This window comes from Ammodytes marinus (assembly GCF_949987685.1).
Source record: "Ammodytes marinus genome assembly, chromosome: 11".
NCBI classification, from domain to species: Eukaryota; Metazoa; Chordata; class Actinopteri; order Uranoscopiformes; family Ammodytidae; genus Ammodytes; species Ammodytes marinus.
Genome location: NC_137215.1, coordinates 12,315,168 through 12,334,071, shown reverse-complemented (window position 1 = coordinate 12,334,071; position 18,904 = coordinate 12,315,168). Strand labels below are relative to the sequence as shown.

Here is an 18,904-nt window from a genome sequence, read left to right as displayed (position 1 = left end):
GGAAGTCAATATACATATTGAGTAGGGTTACTGTTAGGGTTAGGATCGCAAATGTCCGACAATGCTCCTGGAAATTGATCCCAGTCCTGACGTGATGCTGCCAAACTGGGTCTTGGATTTACCTAGTTTTAGTTTATTTAAAAAAAATAAAAATAAACTAAAACTAGGTAAATCCAAGATTTCACACAACAGTTCACTTCTATTGTATTCCATTTGCAATGTGTTGTGCCTGCATTTACATCAGCATTAACATACAGCAATGTAGCCTACACCCTGGAGACTATCCTTAACTCTTCAATTCTGCAGATTTGCCTGGGGAAGTAATACAAAAAAATTATGGCATGACAAAAAAAAAACTAAGGAGCTGTCAAGAACAAGGGAATGATTACACAGCAGAAAGCACCTTCTTAGCACACAGAAACATCCCGGCCCAGGTTTTCCCATTCCTCATAAAGCATTTAGAGCGTTTTATTATTAAAGTAGTGTCATTGTGCTCCTGCAGCTCACCCAGTCTGGCACAGAGAGGAGACATTTCTTGAAGGAGAGGACATGCTTATCTCCCCTGCCATTAATTAAATGTATTTTTACCATCTTGTGTCTCATTTCGGTACTAGTAGGATACATTTAACCGTTTATATTCGTATTATGAATTTTTATGTATATTGAAAGTTGAAATAAAAACATTTCTTGGGTCTTAACCAAATAAAATATTATACTGACTTGTGACTGACATTAGTCCGTATGTCTGACATTTTATGGGGAAAAAATTATGGAAAAAAATAAAACAATGAATAGTTTGCATCCTGAGTGAAAATGTTTCATCCTAACGAACTGTTTGTGTCTGTGTGTTGCAGCCAGAGAACCTGCTGCTGGCCAGTAAGCTGAAGGGAGCAGCGGTGAAGCTTGCAGACTTCGGTCTAGCCATTGAGGTGCAGGGGGAACAGCAGGCATGGTTTGGTAAGAAATAACACTTCATTAACAACTTGAATTTAAACTTATATTTTTCTCCACAGTGTCCACTTTCAGCAGCAGTGCTTAACAATAATAAGAAAGTGTTAAATTAGTAGGGACTTTCTATTTCAGTCCATTAAGATTAGAATACTATGCTTCTCTTTTTGTTACTGAGTAAGTGTGGTGTTTATAGTTTACTAATTTTAAGCTATAATTGTGAATTATATTTCAATTTTGCATTCAAAACAGTAATACATGGGATAGTGCTGACTTGTTGAATATAGTTAACACTGTGTTGTAAACTGACAATTTCTGTTCAAATTCAGTAATCAGACAGACTACTGTATATGTTATTATTATAAATTAGCCATTTTCAATTGATTCATGACACATTTTACGTAAGCATGTTTGTTTTTTCTATTGAATTGTTTTTGCAGGTTTTGCAGGAACTCCAGGGTATCTGTCTCCTGAGGTGTTGAGAAAGGACGCCTACGGCAAGCCAGTGGACATATGGGCATGTGGTCAGTTCGTCAGAATTCACCTTTGTCTGTTTATTTAAAATCTTATATTCATAAGGAAAGCAATGCCTCTGAGACTACATTCTTAATTGGATTTATATAGAGTTATATTTATATAGACTTTGTGTTTGTGTGTGTCAGGTGTAATCCTGTACATCTTGTTGGTGGGCTACCCTCCCTTCTGGGATGAGGACCAACACAAACTGTACCAACAAATCAAGGCCGGTGCATATGACGTGAGTACTCCTCTCTCATTACTTCCTTGCATTGCACATGTTCAATGCAGTTTGTCTGAAAAGTGATAACATATGACCATTCATGATAAAGAAAACATTTTAATGTTCAAATTCTGCAACATTGACCGAGATTATATCTATGACTGCAAAATGACAATCATCTACACAAGCTATTTATGTAAAAAATGAGTGCGGCTTTAATGGATGCCCTTGTTTTATGGAGCTTTAATTTGCAGGTTCATCTCAGGTTGTTGAGGAAATGCATCTCCATGGATCCATGCACTGAAAAATTAGCAAAATAAACACTTGGAGAGCTTCATCTGTGTTCATGAAACTTGAATTACAATACATAATCTTAATAATAATGTATTGTGAACAGAACAGAGCCTTGATATAGCCCTGCAGGACCCTTTCAATTTACCTTGTGTCTGTCATGCAAGTCATTGAAAAAAACTTAATTTTAGTTTTTAATTCCTTGCAACTCGTTATTGAGTCCGTGGACGTACGTGTTACATTATGAGCGAGCGATAGGTTTGTTGTCTTGTCACAGAGATGGAATTTATTGTCCGTATTCATTTCCCTAATTAGAAGCAAACACAATGAATGAATGTGCATAATATGAGCATTGTTATGAAGTGACTGTGACAAGCGCTTTTCATAACTCAAAGTATCATCACTGTCAACCTTCAACCTCTGTTTTTGCCTTTAATTTTGATTGTAAGCATCAAACACGTTCCTGCGAGAGAAAAAGTCTGTTAAAAAATGACAAAAGACATCTGTAGCAGGTGGAGATGCTGCTGATATTGATGTTAGTTTTGCTGTAATTGCAGTCAAATGTATATACCGGTACTCAGATTTTATCATATCATACCATATCTAATGCTTGTTTATTTTCATTACCACAACCTTCCTTGTTGCTTGTGTGTAAATCCCATTTGAAATGCTGCTCGTGCCTTTGTTTTTCGGAGTCGGTGAATTTTCCCTGCAAAAAAAGTGAGAAGACAATGCTCAGTCCACCAGATGTTGTGGAAAAATTGTGATGTGTTGTGATTCATGCTTCTCTTTCATACTGCCTGGTGTTTTTGAAGCTCTGCAAACTGTAAAATTTCTTTAATATAAGAGAAATTAAAACTGCGAGCAGTGATGACCGGGCCCTCGCACCCCCGTGCTGGACGCCGTCCTGGCCGGCCTCGGCGCTCAGGGCGAGAGAACGCGCCGTGGTCTCCTCCTCTTCGGAGCGCGCAGCACAGTAATACCTGTCACCGGAAGCGCGGAAGTTCCCGCGACGCGCTTGATACGGATGCGAGGACGTCCTCAGGCCTGGGCTCTTACCAGGCGGGTGAAGTTTAGAGCGCGTGGGACATTGCAGAGCAAAACCGGCTTCCCGTGTTATCATTGTCTCTAGACCTCCCTGAGCTGCTTTGAGGTTGATTTGATCAAGTGTGTAGGACTTGAAGGTAAATAACTAGCATGCAATATTTACTTGACCCAGTAGTTGGCGCTCTCATTTTTTCTTAATATTATTGTGTGGGCTTACTCAGGCCTTGGGTCTCATTAAGCATATCAAATTTGGAGAAGATGAGACACAGTATGGTGGAGTTAGGCCAACTTCCTGTTTTTTTTGGCGAATATTTCAAATTAAAAGTCTTCCTGTTGATTTTGGGGTGGGGCTTCAAGAGGCTTTTTTGTTTGTCCTGGGATTTTACATTGCTATATGAAATATTGTGCATCTAGGTGTAACACAGCCTGAGTTATGATCAATTAAAGGGTTCATGAGGGTTCAGGTCTGTTTTTGATGTTTTTTGGCGAATGACGCGTCAGTGCTGCAAGACGGTGGTTCCGATTAAAATGAGCTTTCAGGTATATCATCTTCCATGTCTGAGGACTTAACCTATCATGTTTTTTTTTGCACAAAAAGTTGTTATGAGTCCACTTTACTCTGCAATCCTGCAGAGTAATGTGGAGTTCTGACTTTTGAGTAAATGTTGGCGAATATTGGCCGGCATTTCGTCATAGTTATTCGGAATCAAACAATAATTTTTTTGGTATATCTTCCATGTCTTATGAGTGTCCCTAGAGTTTTCGTTTTGCTAAATATGTTCCTGCTAGGAGTTGTGAATTTTTGAACATTGTGATGATTTTCGAGCCAGAAATTCACATATTTCCAATTAAAAGACTTCCTGTTGATTTTGGGGCGGGGCTTCAAGAGGATTGTTTTGTGGGGCCTGCAAAGAAACATTTGGGGTTTAAATTTGGTGCAGCTAGGTATAACACAGCCTGAGTTATGATGAATTAAAGTTTCATGAGGTTGGTTTTTTATGATGTTTACGTCAACTTTGACCCCCAATAGCTCCCTGGTTCTACTGTCATTTTGAAATCTTTCTGCAATTTAACATTGGGCAAGCGTCTTGAGTATTTGAGAAGTAGTTCGACGTCCCTGGCGTAAAAACTCTAGGACGAGTTCGTCGATATGTGAAATTTTGTAATATGGCGATTTTAGGCACTAAATCCAAAATGGCCGACTTCCTGTTGAGTTTGGCCCAGGACATAAAATTGCATTTAGGTGCGCCTCGGGCCAATAAATGGTTTCCTAAAATTTCAGGCTTCTAGCCCAATGTGAGCATGCATTTCCTGAAAAACTGTTTGTGGCCACAGGGGGCGCCGTTTTTTTGGCCCGGTCTCGAAACCAACGATAAGTTGAAATTTTGATGGGTACGCAAAAAAAGTTATGCATGACGGGAAGGGGGTGAAAAGTGTCAAAAATTACTAAAAATAATAAAGAAGAAGAATAAGAATCCTGGCGATTACAATAGGGCTTCGCACCAGTCGGTGCTCGGACCCTAATAAGTCACTGAAACATGGACACTGAGTGTGTGATAAGCCAGTTGTTCCTTGATAAAATGTTCTCTTTATCTTCCCCTTTCAGTTCCCTTCACCCGAGTGGGACACAGTGACACCAGAGGCCAAGAATCTGATCAATCAGATGTTAACGATTAACCCTGCCAAGAGGATCACTGCCGACCAGGCCCTCAAGCACCCCTGGGTCTGCGTAAGTCTCACTCATCATGCTCCTTGGTTTTCACATCAGATGAAGTCTTTTCCAGCGTGTTAAACACTGGGGCAGCTGTTCTGGCCGTCTTCCCAATAATTGTGTCGCATCTCTTCAATATATACCTTATTAAGCAGTCATTGGAAGGATACCACGGCCAGGATCTCACACACACACACACACACACACACACACACACACACACACACACACACACACACACACACACACACACACAGGTGCCTCCACCTTGTCCATTATTCTCATTTAGAACCAATCATATTGGAGTGAAAGCTATTTTTTCTCTTGACATTGTGTAAATGTATCTATAATGTTGTTTACTACTCTTCCACTTACAGCAACGCTCCACCGTGGCCTCCATGGTGCACCGTCAAGAGACTGTGGAGTGTCTGCGGAAGTTTAACGCCAGAAGGAAACTTAAAGTGAGTGTGGACACACGTACGCAAGCACACACACACACACACACACACACACACACACACACGTTCACGTAACACAAATCCTTAAAATGTTTTGTGTCTCTCTAGGGCGCTATCCTCACAACAATGCTGGTGTCCAGGAACTTTTCAGGTGAGCTTTGGCACAGATTAAGAGACAACAATTTCACCTGGCCCACTGACTTGAAACGCTGCCCAGCACTGTTGATAATACATATTTGAATGGAGCCATACAAAAGAAAATAAACAAAAGAAGTCTGTTCTATCTAATAACAAAGGGATATCAGTTTGAAGTTGTATCCTTTTCTTCCTGATCTGATCTCTCGTAGAAGATAAATGATACCTGTGAGTCATGACTGAGGTTCTGCTGCTACTACTACTTCTCCAATCTTTTCTTTGGCTTGGTGTCAATCTGGCTCCCCTAACCACACATTGTTATTCCTGTTCACACTTGCTTGTTAGCCCTTATCGGCTGTTTTGATTTAGCAGTTAAGGGGTTTGGTTTGGAATTCCTCCTCGTAAACAGTTCGACCTCCAACACAGATTGCACTTTACAACAAACACCCAATATGTAGGCCACACCACGGCCTAGCTAGCTAATGCATTAATGTTGTTGGCCCTGTGTTAATATCTGCCAAATGCCTCCTGTTGGTCAAGATCGATCTAGACTGAAGACAGCAGACGAGCCAGACCTCTGAGTAGCTTTATACGTTTATTACTGTAGGCATGTTTACCGAGTGAATGTCCATGGAAATAGGATTTATAATAATTCCAGGGAGCGGGGTATTTTGGTGCCTGAAGATTTACCATCAGCTGTTCCACTTTATCCCTAAAAATAAGGAGTTAAGTGTATAATAGGACTTCAACTGGTGAGCAGATCATTGGGTGGCATCAGATCAGTATTCCCGGCTTGATCCAAACCCTGGCATGTTTTGCCATTGTTGTCTAATACGCTGGAGTTTATTAAAGAGCTATCAGGCTTTAGGGGAGGCTCTTGTCCCAGCCCTGTGCCTCCACATTGAATCCCTCTGTGTCCACTAGTGGGACGGCAGCATACCAGCCCTGCCGCGACCACCAGCACGGCCGCAATGGCACAGGAAGGTACGTCTGCTTGAGGGGGCGTCGGAGTCAGGCACGGCCAAACTCTGTATAGTCAGGCTATTGGCATGTGGCCCTGGACTGCTTGAACCCCTCCCTCCACCTGCTGCCTGCTGCTACTGCACACTGATGGAGCACTTTTGATTGATGGTCATTGCACTGGGGCATCACACACACACACACACACACACACACACACACACACAGAAACCATGAACGAAGCTCAGCTCTTGACCTTTCAGTACTGCTGTGTGTTAGTATGCTCTAATGAATAGCTCCCTCTCCAAGGCTGTTTAATTTCCTGTGTCGAACACCACAACCATTTAACTGACACCCGGCATGACCCTTTAACCTCCTTCCAACTAACACAGCTGTCACCTAGCAAAAGCTCTGCACTAACTCAAATGCTGTAGGGTACATATCTTTTTTTTTCTCTCTTGCAGCATAAAACATTTTAACCTTTTAATATAAATATGAACAGACACACCAGCATTCAACCTCCATATCACTCTGATGCCCAGTCGATGCCTGCCTGTGCTCGCCGCAACCTTCCCTCCGCATGGCTCTGGCACAAACCAAGCCAGCCAAGCATGCAACTTACACTACAGTACAGACCAGTATGCTAACCTGCATGGGAAGCTGTATACACAGAATGCTCAGCGTCCTTGTTCAATATGTTTCTCTGCCTCCCCTCCTGCCCGCCCCGTTGTCTCGGTTTGAACAGAAAAAACCCCAAAAACTCTTAAAGGCGTCAGTATGTTTCAAACTAAGTGCAGGATCGTCAGCCTCGCCCCCTCCCCCCCCCAGACATTTCCAAACCCCGAATTTAAGGGTTGGATGAGAATTTGTGTCACCTTCCTTAACCCACAATGCAAAGAGGTCAAATCTCCTTAAATTACAAACTATTTTATGAGGCCGATGTGTTTCGGCTTCTGGCCTCCATCAGTGTCATGATCATGCTCCTATGTTCTGTGGTGTGCTCTTAAAAATGACAAGATATTTCACCCAAGTCTATTTTACCACATGGGCAATGTATGATTTAAAAAAAACATTTAACGTCAGTTTTGCGCGTAAGGGTAGTGTGGTAAAAGGTATTGACATTTGTACAGGTGCCACACTTAAAGTTGACTGGAATAATTGTATTCTTATTGCCCTTTTAAAACTGCCAATAGGACAAAACTGTGCTGCATTGCCAGCATTTGTGTGATTCATTGTATGTTGTTCCTCTGTTGGTCGGCACGCTTTAAGCCACCAGACTAGTTTATATGTAGCATACTGAGGCCCAGCAAGTGAGCTATGGTCACGTGACTGGGCGAGCTGCTCGTTTTAAGACTGTTCATACAGTCAGGAATTATAGTTTGATCAACAAGTGGGCGCTACGCCAATAAGATATTAATAATGGATTTGTCTTTATGCTTGAATCCACTCATTTTTCACTTACTGACCGAGATCGTTGCATACAGCAAAAAGTGAATAAATCTGTTTTGAGATGATTTCCTGAACTTAGATGTCTCATGTCGGTTGGAAATGCACTATATCAAATATAGTCTTTGAAGTGGAGACTGCATGCTGGACAAGACATGTTGATAACACGCCTCCATCGCATGAACCCACCACCACTGTGAAAAAGATGAGAGAATGCCTTTAACATACAATACAAGTCTGACAGGAGACAGTTCAGATGCAAGGATTAAATCCAGACTCTTTTTTTGCCTTCTTCATTGCCCTCCTTCCTACTTTTATAAATGGAAGGTAAGGGAGGATCATTGGAACATGACCCACACAAAATGAGTGTTTTATACAATGAGGGTGTTTGTGCGTTTATTTTTCATCTTAGCTTGTGTGTGTGTGCATGCGTTACTTTGGTCATCTTTAGTTTCCTGTTAAATGTGTGCATTGTTGTCATTTCTTTGTTAATCTGGTCATTACTGTGTGGTCAGGTTTTCAGATGCATGCACATGATATTATGTCCGTGTGATCAATGTTGTCTAGAGGCAAGTCTCTATTTTGGTCTTCATGAAGTCGTTCCAGTACCAATGACATTGACAAGTGTTATAGCAATCAAAGAAATTCCCTTTTTTCTGGTTACACTCAATGATTTAAGGGAGGAACTCAAACAACAGATTGTTTGGGGGAAGAAGCATTGTGGGAAAGTAATTTAATAAATCTTTAGTTAATGAATGAATAAATTGATTATTTTCTACAGATCAAAACACTGAAGGATTTGTTGTAGGCCTACTTTATGAAACTGTGCTGAAATGTATGGTATTTATGTTTGGGGGACATTTTCAACTTTTATTGTTTCAGCTGCAAATGTGGATATTATGGAGGATGACTTGAAGTAAAAAAACTGGTTTATTTATTAGCTGGTCTACAACTTGAAATATAAATTGAATGAGACTGTCCTTACCATCTTTTCTCTCTTTCTTTCAGCATGCAAAAGCTTACTAAACAAAAAGTCGGAAGGTGTGAAGGTAAGCTCTCTGACCCGTTTACAGTACTTAACTGTTTCTGTTTAACTCTCCCTTTCCTTTTTGGTCTGTCACCCCTAAATGCTCTCTTGTAACATGTATCTCTGATCAAATGAGCTTAAGTAAAACAGTATGTTTTTCTTGAAGTTGGCTTACATTTATGCCCCTTTTTTAGTTTCTCTGTCTACTAAATGTGATTAAAATATGTGTGTGGCTTAGGTAAAAGGATTGATATTGAAAATTAAATGGCCATTTGATCATGTTTATGAATTAGCAGTTCAAGCTGGGGCATAGGTTATACTGAATTGCAATCAATGTAAGTGACATAACAAAAGACCAACAGTTATTGAAAATGTTGTGTTTTTTTATCACCAGGTTTTTCTTTGATTCGCAGCTTGAGAGTCAGCGTCAGTGTGCATGCAGTGAAGCGCTATGATCGAGAAAAAAAATCCCTATTAGATACAGTAGTATAAACAAAAATTTAACCCAACATACAAATAAACTGCGCAACCAATGATTTAAAACTGTCCGTACTCCTTTTAAAAAAATAACTCCTTTTGTGGTGTTTGCAGCTGATTCTTTGTTTTCTTCTGAAGCCGTTTTGTCTCATCTTTGTTCCTGTGTGAGCTTTGTGCAGCTGTTTTTCTTTTCTTCAATCTGGCAGCTTCACTCTTTTTCTATTTTGATTAGCTCCTTGTTTCCCGATGACTCCTTATTTTTTCCTCCTCCTTTCCATTGCTGTCTGTCAGAAAAGGAAGTCCAGCTCGAGTGTTTGTTTGATGGTGAGATCGGCTCTGGTGTCTTTGTTAATTTTTTTATTCTTTGTCTCTTTTCGTCTTTCCGAGTCTTTTCCTCCCTCTCCGATCCGCCTCTCCCTCCTCTGTTTCATTCTGGGTGTTTGCTTTTTTATTGGGCTTGAGTTGCTTGAGGCGTCGTCTGACAGTTTTTGTCTTGTTTCTGTTGGATATGCCTACCCCATTCAACATCCCCACATCCCCTTCTGCCATAAGCGCTACTGACACCATTACAACGCCTGACAAATCGCACACAACCACACTTCGAGTTATCGTCTTCTGATATCTGACCCGTCTGCCTAAGGATAATTATTTTTAAACCATCACTGACCATCACAGGAGCAAGGGATATTTTAATCACTGTGAACATCATTTTCCCCTTTTTTTAATTGTTGCATATTTATTGTCCACTCATTATTTATTTTTTATTTTTCGTCCTCCTGTAAATAAAACGGCTGTTTTGGTCTCCTGCAGATAATCACCACCAATGAACTAGAGAGAGTTCCGGCCTGATATTAGAAGTGCTGTTTATAAATAAAGTAAAAATATATAAAAAAAATTAGGATGATTTCAGTATTTCTTAAGAAATTTGGTTTGTTGATATTTTTGATTAACGACACTTTAAACCATTTAGATTTTCAGTGTTGACACCAAAAAGTTTATTTTTTTCTGATATTATTACTTATGATAGTAAAAAACCTTTTGTTTCATGTCCCAACAGAAGCCAAACTTCTAAAATGTTAAAATGATCTAAAAACAAACAACCCTACAGGAACTTTACCTAAGGAGAATACCATCTAAAATTGTCAGATGTTCACAATAAAGACTGATACAGATTGTCACAACTGTGAATAATGTAATTTAAATATATCCTGCAAAGTCATGCTTTTGAAGGGACTGTAACTTGAGTCTGTGACACACATTACTTTTTTCAGTTAAAAGATAATATTAAAAAAAAAATCATATGGGTATTCGCTCATATCAGAGTTGTAGAAAAACAACTGAAAACCCCACTGGCACTTTGCTTTTAACCTTTTATTGATGTAACCCACTCATCCCCACCTCTTAACTTTCTTGTGGGAATACTGATTTGCATTCAAGAAGCTTCTCTTTCAATGTCCCCTCCAGGTAGCCTGAAGCTGTATTCCATCCATAAAATACACCTAAAATACCAACACATCAAAACAGAGGGCAGAAGCCCATATATGCTGATTTATAGTCCTAAATATGGGTACTTTAAAATCTAAATCCTATATTTCCCATAGCACAACAATAACCATAGTTGTATTAGGCCGTAAATGTCCATGTTTATATAAATCTCTTCAAGAGCTACAGTAAGCATCTGCTTTCACGGGCTGAGTGGTGCTAGCCTTGAGTATTAAACTGACCATTGAAATAAGATCTGTGTAAAACATCTTACAGTACATACCTTCACACACACACACACACACACACACACACACACACACACACACACACACACACACACACACACACACACACACACACACACACACACACTACTCTCGACAATTAGAGAAAAACCTTGTTGTAAAGGCCTTTCACTGCATGCACAGACCTGGACTGGTAACCATTATTCTAGCTTATTTCATGACTCGGTTACACACATTTTGGCTGTGTAGCTTCCAGAAATGGTCTGGAGTTTGTTTTATATATAAACTTATGATTTCAATTTTTTTTTATCCCAGCAGATGTGGATTAACCTTTTTGTAAAAGTGCTGGGAAATTACTTAAAATACAGTCTGAAAATATGTTTATTTTTTTTCAAATGCATTTGCTGACTAACCAATCTGTTTTTTCAAATGTTGTGCAATGTCTGCGTGTAGTTGTAGACATTAATCAATGCAAGCAAACACCAGAAAGCTAAACTCAAACAGCCGTTTAATTACTTAAAACACAGCTCTATAATGGAAAAAAAAATGGACTCATGTCAGTTAGGAAGTAATTGCATTCACTTTGCTGTTTTAGAACAAAGCTTAATTTCTTTCTAGAAGTTCCTGAATTTCAAAATAAAGGTAAGTTATGTTAAAGAGACTATATTTAAGCTACAGCAGACATATACAGTAGGAGAATATAACAACCCTTTAAAACTACACAGGACGGCAATGTGCAGATTATTGATACAGATATTCAGATCAATCTGTTTAGCATTGACCTCCTGCACTAACACCATACTGACAGAAGACGGTGCGGCCTGACATCCTATACTCACCTACAACATGTGGAATATTTTAAACTGCTCTATTCCTGTTTCCCAACTGGCTGTTTATAGTTTAGACCCATTGGGAGCAGAGGGAGTCATTCTGTGTTGTGTTTCTCTGCCCCAGTCGCAGGGAACCGACAGTAAAAACAGTGTAGTAAGCAGCAGCAGCACCAAAGACAGCAGCATGTCATCTTCAGCACCAATGGTACCCCATCTCTATTTGTTTTCTCTCACGTTTGCTTTCTATGGCATCATTTCATTGTTTCCATCTTTTTGATGTTTAGTTCTGTCCCCTCCAAATATTTTTTTTGTCACATTCCCATCCATGTTCAGTCAAACCATTTTCCGTACTTCATCCTCTGCCTCTTTGCTTCTGTTTTTAAAAACACAAACTGTGATGTTGGCAGTGGATTTGACGACTTTAAAATTGGGCGACTGGTTCGTGCGTTCAAATGTTCCTCCCAGCTAGTGTTTTACCCAGACCCCCTCCTCCGAACGCAGCCGTTTAATATATTTACACAGTGAGCAACACTGACAGCCAGAGAAATGACTTTCATTTTGTGGTACAACAGCAGACCCCTCAATCAAGTGCTGCTCCGCCACATCCTGGTAACTCCTTTGTGTGTTCAACCGTGTCACCCGAGCTGTGTTGATGGTCTGCCTTTTGAAAAAGATGAGAGGTCTGTGCAATTTATTGGAAAGCAAAGCTCGAAAACTCAAAGGTTGAACCTCTGACTACATCAAAAGTCTGCCTTTTACAAATTGCTCTTCGGTATATGAATAAAAAAAAAGAAGAGGAGTTCTGGGTAAAACAGGGGCCGGGGGTGGACGGGGGTAACAGAGAGACCATAATAAGAGGATGCAGCCCCCGAGTTCATATATGCAAGGGGATTGAACCATACAAGAGCTCAAACAAGGCTTGTCTCTGGTTTGAAATAGGGAACAAAATCACAGCTGGAAAAATGTCAAGAAAATCTCAACAAAATGAAGGCCAACACTCACCCCTCATTAATTTGAGTCCACTGTGTAGCCAGTTTGAGCGGTAGAAGGATAAAGTAATTTAAAAGATCTCTGAATAAAAATGTTGCTCCTTCAGCAATGTAGCCCTACGGAGTTTACTGCTAAATCTATACAATTATTGGAATGCTGTATGTAACTATATTATACCAAATTACATGTATAGCACAGTTATTCCAACAGTTTCATTCATTTTGGTGGAATAGGATTATTCAGATTTTAATGAAGTACGATGAGAAGAGAAGTGAAAATCTGTGAAAAAAGGATTGAGCTAGAGTTGGGAGGCGATTGGCTCTCGTCCAAATATCTGCAAGAAAGTATATATGATGCCCATTATTTTCTAAATATAATAATCCTGAATTCTGCAAAACCAAATAATACTGGTAAATAGTTGAAAATGTCCAGGCTAGATTCCCCATGATCAGGAACAACCCTGTAGTTCATTTTAGTTGTACAGTCATTTACCCCCCCCCCCCCCCCCCCCCCCCGCCCAAAATACTTCAAACAATTCCAATTTCCTATAATCCATTGAAGGGAGGGGCTGCATGTTCTAAGGTTGTAGTTCTTGGATTGTGGGTCCACTGTTGATCACTATCAGGAGTTTGCTTGACTGAGTGAGTAGAAAAGTATAAATGTGGATTTGTTTTCCCAATAACTCAGTATATGGTGACCTTGAATTGCTTCATGCTGAATGTTTCTGTGGCAGGGTCAAGGTTGAGAATGAGGATGAGGAGTGGTTCCACAAACGCACAGTGTCCATGATTAATGCGGCCTTCACTCAAAAAGGATCAGGACATCAGACAACTCAGGACGGGGGATTCCTGTGTTACTATTAGTGATCGTAATTTGCAAACTGAATATAGTAATTTGACATTGAGCTGTGAGCTAGTATGATATTGTATGCAACTTATCAGAGCTTCCCAAGTTTGGTTTAAACATGGATATTGAAGTGAACTGCATTTATATGTCAAAGTACTTCCAGGTGACATAAACGTGGCTTAACATGTGCATTCACACTTAACGTTGCACTTACAATCACTCGCATATCTCTCCTCCTCTTCAGCCATGGCCCTGAATCTGTGTGTTTGACTGTTGAAGTGTTTGTGGCTGATGCATTTTGGAGACTCTTAAAAATTATCCTGTAGCCTACAATGCTGGTGAAAGGGGAAGAGACTGACACTGGCACATTGACATCTATACAGTCACCTACCTAATCACCATAAGAGCTCCACAGCCTGTGTACTACTGTTAGCTCCTGTGCTTTGTGTTGGCGTGCACACATAACTGTCTGTTATTGTACATGTTTGTCATCATCGAATAGTCGGTATTTCCCCGACATCTTCCCTGGTGTCTGTTTGCTCACCCCCTCCCTGCATGATAAAGTTTGTCCTACCTCCCCCCCAGGAAGCCCAGACAACTGTTGTACACAACCCAGCTGATGGCACCAAGGTAAGGCCCTCATCTTCACAGCAGCTGGACACTAGTGTAGCCCCTACTACTAATCGCAGGTAACACGTGGAGGATTTTCTCTAAATGTAATCCTAGTAACACGTCTGTCAAATCAACACTCTCTAGGCCTCATTGTGCACCTAATGTGAGCTGGTGTCTGTAAGCACGCTTCGTTATTTCTCTTCCTGATTAGCAGAAAGGATTTCACCGGAGTGTCTGAAAGAAACGTTTAAAAGTTTAATGAGATATTTGTACTTTAAGTTAATCAATGCATACCTTTGATGGCATTTTTGGTATAGGTCTTGCTAAAATGCCTTTTTAAGTTGATTAATTTCAACCTTATTTTGATAGGATATTTTTGTTTGTTTTACCTGACATTGCACCCTGCTCTGACTAATTACTGCAAAGCGATCATAAGGCAAGATGACGTTTATATATTCTGGTGGTTTGGCTCCAAATGAGCTTCAAATTACATGAAAGAGAAAATCCTACACATGCCGTCTTTAACAGCAGCACATGCTCACTGACAGTCATATCGACAAACAGCTATGTCAAACTCTTGTACTAAACCAGGTACTTCTTCGCTGCTTACGCTGTCATGTTGGTGTATGAGCTTGCAAATTACTTAAAAAATTTTCTTTACATCGACACACAAGTAGCCTACACATTTACATTGATTTCCCCCCCCCCCCCCCCCCCCCGCACTGGCACACTTACATGCACATTCCTTCCAGCTTATCTACATGATTTTCAAATTTCCCCCATTTTTCAATCTACCCTGATTGTGTGGCTCTCTGCGCTGCTGTCCTGGCTGGTTTGTGCTCCTGGGAGGGATATGTCCATCTGTCCGTTGTGCCGTCCGTTTTGTCCAAATCTTCCCAAATCCCAATCTCACTTTCAAATGAAAAAAACTGATTTGTTTTGCTAATTATCTTTTCTCCCACTATCCATCCTTCTCTACCCAATCCTTCTTTCTTTCTCTCTTTCCATCTCTTTTTCTATGGGTCTCAACCCTTTCTGTCCGGCAGGGCTCCGAAGAGAGCTGTAACAACGCAGATGATGAGGAGATGAAAGGTACGAAAGGTACATGTCCAACTTTCACTTACTTTGCACGGCTGATATTATTCTCTGTATGTCTTGTTAAACTCCAGAAAGAGATAGATATTACAATGTATATGTCATACTATGTTTCTTCACTTTATATTTGTGACGTGAACAGCTGGATGTAAATACTGTGCTTGCCTTTTATCCTCCTTTTGACAAGAGTGGTATGTCAATTGAAATGATGGAGCTTCTTTCCACCCTCAAATGTGTACATATGAGTCTCTAAATATACAGAAGTGGCTTTTAGGTCATGTCCACACATACAATGGTATTTTCTTAACCGTATCTTTTGTCCACACGCAAACATCCCAGCCGGACACTGAAGCGTTTTGAAAACTCCAGCCAAAGTGGAGGTTTTTTGCAAACTCTGTATTTCTATATTCCTTGGGACAGGGAAACCGAAGAATCAAACGCCACTATAACCTTTAATTAGTCGTCTTCAGCTCGGGGGTGACTCTCTTTAATGTTTTCAGGTGAATGAAGTAGGACAGAGTTACCTTCAGCCATCCAGAAAGGACTTAATCCTGTCAATTAAGGCAGCTCCCTGTGGGTTTTCCAGCATTCAAGAGGTTGTTCTCTCCTTTGTTTTTCCCTGAGGTTAAACGCATTTATATTAAGTTGCTTTGGCTGAAAGCATCTGCTAAATAAGTGCAATATAATTAATCTTGTCTGCTTTGAAATACAAACTCAAACAACGCTAGGATGCATCAGCTCCTACATGTACATAGTCAACATAGAAAGCACATTGGTTGGCATGCTGGACTTACGTAAGAAAGTGACCAGAATCTCACATTTTACTGAAACTGTATAGCAGCGATCCTGCAGCTTGCAAATTTACTGCAGCCTGTTGCACGAGCTAATTGTCAACGATGAAAAAAAAATTCCCTCGTCTCGTTCATTAGTCTCTTTCATCTTTATTAACCGCGCCATGGGAGTGTTACACTTTAAGTTATATCTTTTATCTTATCTGACAAACTGGTGTTGTGAAACATGTATTTACTCCCACGCTTGTTTCAAACTGTGCTACGTTTGAACTACTGCATCGCTGGTGCAACATGTCCCCTGATCTGTGATGGTTCATTTTCTTTAGGGCTGCAAATTAAGGAACATTTTCATTATCAATGAATCTGGCATTTATTTTCTTGATTGATCGTCATGTCTTGTTATAATTTGCTACATGCGCTAGGAGAGGTATTCAATAGAATTCATATTTATATTTAACCAACAGTCCAAAACCCAAATACAATCAGTATTTTAGAAAAAAACAAAGAGATGCAGCAAGTCCACACATTCGAAATGATAGTACTATCGAATGTGTGGTTGAACTGGACAGTAGAAACATCCTCTGTCTGCATTTGTGTGTTGGTCCTTTGACGGGCACAGTGGCTGCCTGTGAGTCTACTAGTACTGACAGTGCAGTATTGAGTCAATGCGGCATCACTGTAAGAACAGACCCAGAGTCTGTCTCCTCGCTGCCCACCACAGTCGACAGCAGTTTACCCGATTCAGCTCTGACCTTTGTGTCCTGACCTTTCCTATTTTAATTTGACATTTTTTTAATATATTTTAACTTTTTTTGACAGTTTGGAGTAGATAGTGAAAGAGTGGAAATGGGGATAGAGAGGGGGATGTCATGCAGTAAAGGTCCACCGGTCGGATTCGAACCCACGACCACTGCAACAAGGACTGAGCCTATATGGTACGCGCTCTACCCACTACTCCACCGGAGGGCCTCCTGACCTTTCCTTTTACACCCAACAACAGCCCTACAGCAAAAAATATGGCTGAAGGACAAAATCTGACCTCTTCTCTTCTGTTCTCTCCACCAACGTACTGCTTAAGTTCCCCTCTGGCCTCCTGTGATGCCATCTACTGGCAAACTGACTGCAAGCTACTTTCCCCCTTCTGTAACTGTAATTAATTCCTTATACTCCCTGCTTGATATACTTTGTGCAGGATAAGCATTATTAAATGCCAGATACATTATTATATGTATGGCTTCTCAGCTTTTTTTTTTTTTTTTGCTTTATTAATAGTGTAGAGACAGAGTTGAAATGGGGCAGAAAGGGGAGTGACATGCAGAGAACGACCGCGGGCTGGAATCGAACCCGGGTCCGCTGCTGGCCGAGGCCCATGGGGGGGACGCCCTACCAACTAAGCTAAGGGCGCCCCCTGGCTTCTCAGCTTTGATACATTTTACTTTATTTTACTGGGATGACTGTGTCCCTCTCCAAGCTCCGGGCCTGAGTCTGCTCTGTCGCCCCCTGCAGGCAGCAACAGTAAGTGTCAGGCAGGTTGTGCGGCGCTTGTGCAAAGGCTCCTGAAGCAATGTCCATACCGTCTGTAATACATTTCCCTGCCACTTGTTAGCTGAACATTTGAGGACTTGGGGAAATAAACTGACTTTGTGAACAGAGTCACATGCCGGTATAGAGGATTTGCTGGCCGGCTGTTCCTGCTAAGCAGCTGCATGTTAGTTGAAATAGTGAATGGAATTTAAAACCTTCAAGGTGAATTAATCTTTGCTGGTTTATTTTCTACTCACTGTGTCCTGCCGTTGAGTGTTTGCATATCATTTGTGCTTATCTGTGATTATCTGTGTGATTTTCTACGAAACATTTCAGACTGTTCTGACTCATTCTCAGATTTGAGAACTAGACTGGGCAGTAAGGTGTGTTTTGCAAAGGTTGTCTTCATATGTCTTTTTTACCCAAAGCGGTAGCCCATATCATGAACTTTAAACTGTCTGAGGTTTCAGAAAGTTCAGAAGGATCATGGTTGCATGTACCACCTCCAAATGATTTTTGACTGTTTCTAACTTCTCCTGTTCATCGTCCACGTCCTTCCTTCTCCTCCTTTCTATCTCTGTTTTCAGCTCGTAAACAGGAGATAATAAAGATGACGGAGCAGCTGATTGAAGCCATCAACAATGGAGATTTTGATGCTTACACGTAAGTTTGCAGCTTACTTGTTTGTGAACAAGTCATCAGTTGTTTTGCCCTAGTAAAAACATTTAGTCACAAATAAATGACCAAACATACAGTACATCATCTGTTCTGCAGCCTTCATTCATTCTCATTCTTCTTTGCTGCATCAAAACTTAAGTTTAGTAATAGTTGTGTTTTCCTCTGACAGGAGAATCTGTGACCCTGGACTGACCTCTTTTGAGCCAGAGGCTCTTGGAAACCTGGTGGAGGGCATGGACTTTCACAAGTTCTACTTTGAGAACTGTAAGTTGTTCAGGGTTGTGTACAAAAGGGGAAATGGCAAACTGAATGATGGTGGCTTCGAAAAAAAGGAAAACCAAAGCCTAACACATTATTACTTAATCAAACTAAATGTTTTGTATGTATCAGGATAATACCCCCTTAAACTCTATTTTGTGTTCCTTTTTTACAAACCTGTTTAAGCGAAAAATACCTAATGGCATACTGAATTTTAGATGATATGTGTAAATTGATATGCAAAACTTTTATAATGTGTACATTTTTTCGAATACACTAGCATAGCTTGTCTTGTAATTTGAAGCTGCCAT

The 18,904-nt window shown here is 40.5% G+C and overlaps 1 protein-coding gene across 2 annotated transcripts in view; it reads left to right on the top strand.

The window, feature by feature from the left end:
* Nucleotides 1-18,904, top strand: part of camk2g2 (calcium/calmodulin-dependent protein kinase (CaM kinase) II gamma 2) — a 47,206-nt gene that overhangs the window by 26,266 nt on the left and 2,036 nt on the right. The window contains exons 7-18 of one of the 2 annotated variants that reach the window (XM_080037063.1): nt 855-957; nt 1,389-1,472; nt 1,611-1,705; nt 4,632-4,754; nt 5,114-5,197; nt 5,303-5,345; nt 8,744-8,784; nt 11,924-12,004; nt 14,221-14,265; nt 15,294-15,339; nt 18,245-18,320; nt 18,505-18,599. In XM_080037063.1, the coding sequence (XP_079893189.1) occupies nt 855-957; nt 1,389-1,472; nt 1,611-1,705; nt 4,632-4,754; nt 5,114-5,197; nt 5,303-5,345; nt 8,744-8,784; nt 11,924-12,004; nt 14,221-14,265; nt 15,294-15,339; nt 18,245-18,320; nt 18,505-18,599 (916 nt within the window). Of the gene's footprint in view, nt 1-854; nt 958-1,388; nt 1,473-1,610; nt 1,706-4,631; nt 4,755-5,113; nt 5,198-5,302; nt 5,346-8,743; nt 8,785-11,923; nt 12,005-14,220; nt 14,266-15,293; nt 15,349-18,244; nt 18,321-18,504; nt 18,600-18,904 lie in introns of both variants that reach the window. The other variant, XM_080037062.1, reaches the window with a different exon arrangement.